Below are 3,496 nucleotides of genomic sequence, written 5' to 3'. Positions count from 1 at the left end.
GCTCCCAAGAATTGGTTCTCCTGCTTCAGCTGCCACAAACTTTGGGAGCTTCTGGAAGATTTGCAGGCAGAAAACACACCAGAAAACTGCCCTACACCAGGAACAGTCTGATTAAATCAGGAACAGTCTGATTAAATCAAGAATAGTCTGATGACACCAGGAACAGTCTGATTAAATCAGGAGTAATCTGATTACACCAAGAATAATCTGATTACACCAGGAACAGTCTGATAACACCAGGAACAGTCTCACCCCTCGATTCAGTGCCCTACAAGGGGCAGGAGATGTGAAAATCACCCCAGAAAGTATCACCAGGGGTGGAAAATCATAGAATAGATCTTAAACCTGGCCAAATTTTTAATAAAACAGCCCCACATCAGTGAGGACAAAGGTTTTAAGCAGCTCTAAGTACTTACACAAGGAACAGTCTCACCCCTCGATTCAGTGCCCTACAAGGGGCAGGAGATGTGAAAATCACCCCAGAAAGTTCCATCAGGGGAGGAAAATGATAGAACAGACCTTAAACCTGGCCAAATTTTTAATAAAACAGCCCCACATCAGTGAGGGTGCAGTTTTTAAGCAGCTCCAAGTGCTCCTCAGCCTCGCTGAGGGAGGAAGCCAAGTGTGTCCTGGCTCCAGAAGGGAAAACTCTGCAGAGGAAAAATCCCAAGGGTAGAAAGGGGCAGGGAGGGACCTAAAAAAACCCAGATATTGAAGCAAACAGGGCATTGCTGCAGCAAATCAGGGCTCTGGGCACCATCAGAGGGATCAGACCCACAGAAGGGAGAACAGGCCCTGCAGGGAAGTTCTTTGGTTAAAAATGGGAATTATTCCCTGGAGGATTCTCCTGCCAGGAACACGGAGTGTTCTCAGAGTGGTACCTGAAGGCAGAGCCTGGGGCAGCTGCAGCTCAGCCTGGACTCAAAACCAGCCTTGGAAAAATGCCTGAAGTCTAAAAAAAACACCCCCAAGCTCGGGCAGATGGCTCAGGGTTGGAGGGGGGGGAGTTTGAGGAGCACCTCTCCTTGGAAAACCTAAAAAGTGGGATGTAAAACCCACTCCTGGACACTTCCCAAGGAGCTCTGCTTCAAAAGCTGGGAAGAAAGAGGATGTGAAGTTAATTATGTTGTACTTTCACACGATCATTTGGTTCCTGAACAAATCTTTCCCCCCCTGGCACTGCCAGGGATGGGTTTGATTTGTTGAAGGGTTCTGGTTTTAGGGCTTTTTCTGCCTCTCAGAAACACGAAATCCCTAAATAAACTACCCAAAGATATTCACAATTTGTAAGGTTTTGCAATAAAAACGGGAAGGAGGCAAAGTCTCAGATATTCCAGAGATCTGGGCAGGGGCCAACAAAAACCAGATTTTAGGATCAGGGAATCCCAGAGTGGTTTGGCTTGGAAAGACCTTAAAGATCATCTCATTCCAAACCCTGCCATGGGCTGGGACACCTCCCACTATCCCAGGGTGTTCCAACCCGGCCTTGGACACTTCCAGGGATGGGGCAGCCACAGCTTCTCTGGGAATCCCATCTCAGCCCCTCCCCACCCTCCCAGCCAGGAATTCCTTCCCAATATCCCATCTATCCCTGCCCTCTGGCACTGGGAAGCCATTCCCTGTGTCCTGTCCCTCCATCCCTTGTCCCAGTCCCCTCTCCAGCTCTCCTGGAGCCCCTTTAGGCCCTGGAAGGGGCTCTCAGGTCTCCCTGGAGCCTTCCCTTCTCCAACCCAGCCTTGGACACTTCCAGGGCTGGGGCAGCCACAGCTTCTCTGGGAATTCCATCCCAGCCTCTCTCCACCCTGTTGATTTATAAGGATTTTCCTCAGCTCCAGGCCAGGAGGAGCAGACCTGGTGCCCTCTCCTGCCCTCTCCCTGTTGCTGGACGTGCCCTTCCAGCCTCTTCCCAGAGGGAAAAACGGGACAAAGAAGAGCTCAAAGAGTTCTTTTGTAAAACAGGTTTTGGTGCCTCCAGGGACTGATCCAGCAGGAGGGGCTGGAACACAGATGGACTCCCAGCACCAGCTCCAACCCCTTCCACAGGAAGGCTGGGAATTTGGGGATTGGCACAGATGGAATGAGACCCACACCAGCAGGAATCAGGGCTGGGAAAAAGAAGGAAGCTCCTGCTTCGCCTCCGAGCTCTCGAACACTCACTGTTGAAAACCACGTTGTTGTCCTTGAAATCTTTCCACTGCTGGTACCACTTGGAGTCTTTGTGCAGCACCATTCCCATGGCCTCCCTGGAAAGGGCAGGAAACAGGGATAAAACATGGAGACAGGGGAGAAAATGAACTTACAGCAGTGGGAGAACAAAGAGGAGGAACATCCCTGCAGCCCTGAGGCTGATGCAGAACAGAAGTGAGGAGACACATCAGTGATAAGCCCATAAATTATACACCAGATAAATGATAACCCCATAAATTAATTATAATTAGAATTACTTAGAATTATAATTCTAAGGAAATTAGTACCCCATTAATTAATCAGACACCCCCTAATTGGTACAGCAGGGAAATAACACACCACATAAATAATAATTGACTGAGAGGGTTGAGGCAGCAGGGAAAGCAAAGGAGCTCAGGCTCAGTCCTAATTCCAAGCCTAAATCCACCTGGAGATGTTAAAACTGACAACAAAACACGTGCCCAAGTCAAAATTTGATCTTTGACCACTAAATTTATAAGTTTCAAGTGCCCACTTTCACTCTGGGAAGACTCAGGATCATCAGCTCCCGCTGGGAATGTGCTCCAGGAGCTCCCTGTTCAGCCCCCAAAGCCTCATCCAGCTCCTGGGTTTTAATCCCTGCCCTGTAGTTCAGTTTGGAAGGGTTTTGTTCAATTAGACACAGAAATATCCACCCCAGATGAGCCCAATACCTACTCATTAGCCTCAAATATCCTCTCCTCTTTGATCCTCTCTCCGGAATATTCCGTTCGTTTCCGGAGCCGCTCCGGACGTTTGTAGGGCCCAGTTTGCCCCAAAACACTTTCATCGATTTCCTTCTTAACAGTTTCGACTCCCTGGAAGGAAAAGAATCCCTGTTAAATTCCATTTATTGCCCCCCCCCCACCTTTCCCAGAAAGTGCCCCTGGAGCTTCCCTTCTCCAGCCTGGCCTTGGACACTTCCAGGGATGGGGCAGCCACAGCTTCTCTGGGAATTCCATCCCCACCCTCACAGCCAAGAATTCCTTCCCAATATCCCATTTAAATTTCCCTCTTTCACTTTGAAGCCATTCCCTGTGTCCTGTCCCTCCATCCCTCATCCCAAGTTCCTCTCCAGCTCTCCTGGAGCCCCTTCAGGCACCAGAAGGGGTTTAAGGAATCTTTGGAACCTTCCCTTCTCCAACCTGGCCTTGGACACTTCCAGGATGGGGCAGCCACAGCTTCTCTGGGAATTCCATCCCAGCCTCTCCTCACCCTCCCAGCCAGGAATTCCTTCCCAATATCCCATCTAACCCTGCCCTCTGGCACTGGGAAGCCATTCCCTGTGTCC

At 49.8% G+C, this 3,496-nt stretch overlaps 1 protein-coding gene across 1 annotated transcript in view; it reads right to left on the bottom strand.

The window, feature by feature from the left end:
- The window catches only part of TIMM44 (translocase of inner mitochondrial membrane 44), a 25,205-nt gene that overhangs the window by 10,947 nt on the left and 10,762 nt on the right, over positions 1-3,496 (bottom strand). Inside the window, exons 4-6 of the mRNA XM_017838758.1 lie at positions 2,884-3,023; positions 2,158-2,243; positions 1,060-1,094 (exon numbers count right to left, since the gene is read on the bottom strand). Coding sequence (XP_017694247.1) covers positions 1,060-1,094; positions 2,158-2,243; positions 2,884-3,023 — 261 coding nt within the window. The remainder of the gene's footprint in view (positions 1-1,059; positions 1,095-2,157; positions 2,244-2,883; positions 3,024-3,496) is intronic.

The sequence above is a fragment of the Lepidothrix coronata genome, unplaced genomic scaffold (assembly GCF_001604755.1).
Source record: "Lepidothrix coronata isolate B3197 unplaced genomic scaffold, Lepidothrix_coronata-1.0 Scaffold356, whole genome shotgun sequence".
NCBI classification, from domain to species: Eukaryota; Metazoa; Chordata; class Aves; order Passeriformes; family Pipridae; genus Lepidothrix; species Lepidothrix coronata.
This window is presented reverse-complemented; position numbering and strand designations above follow the sequence as displayed.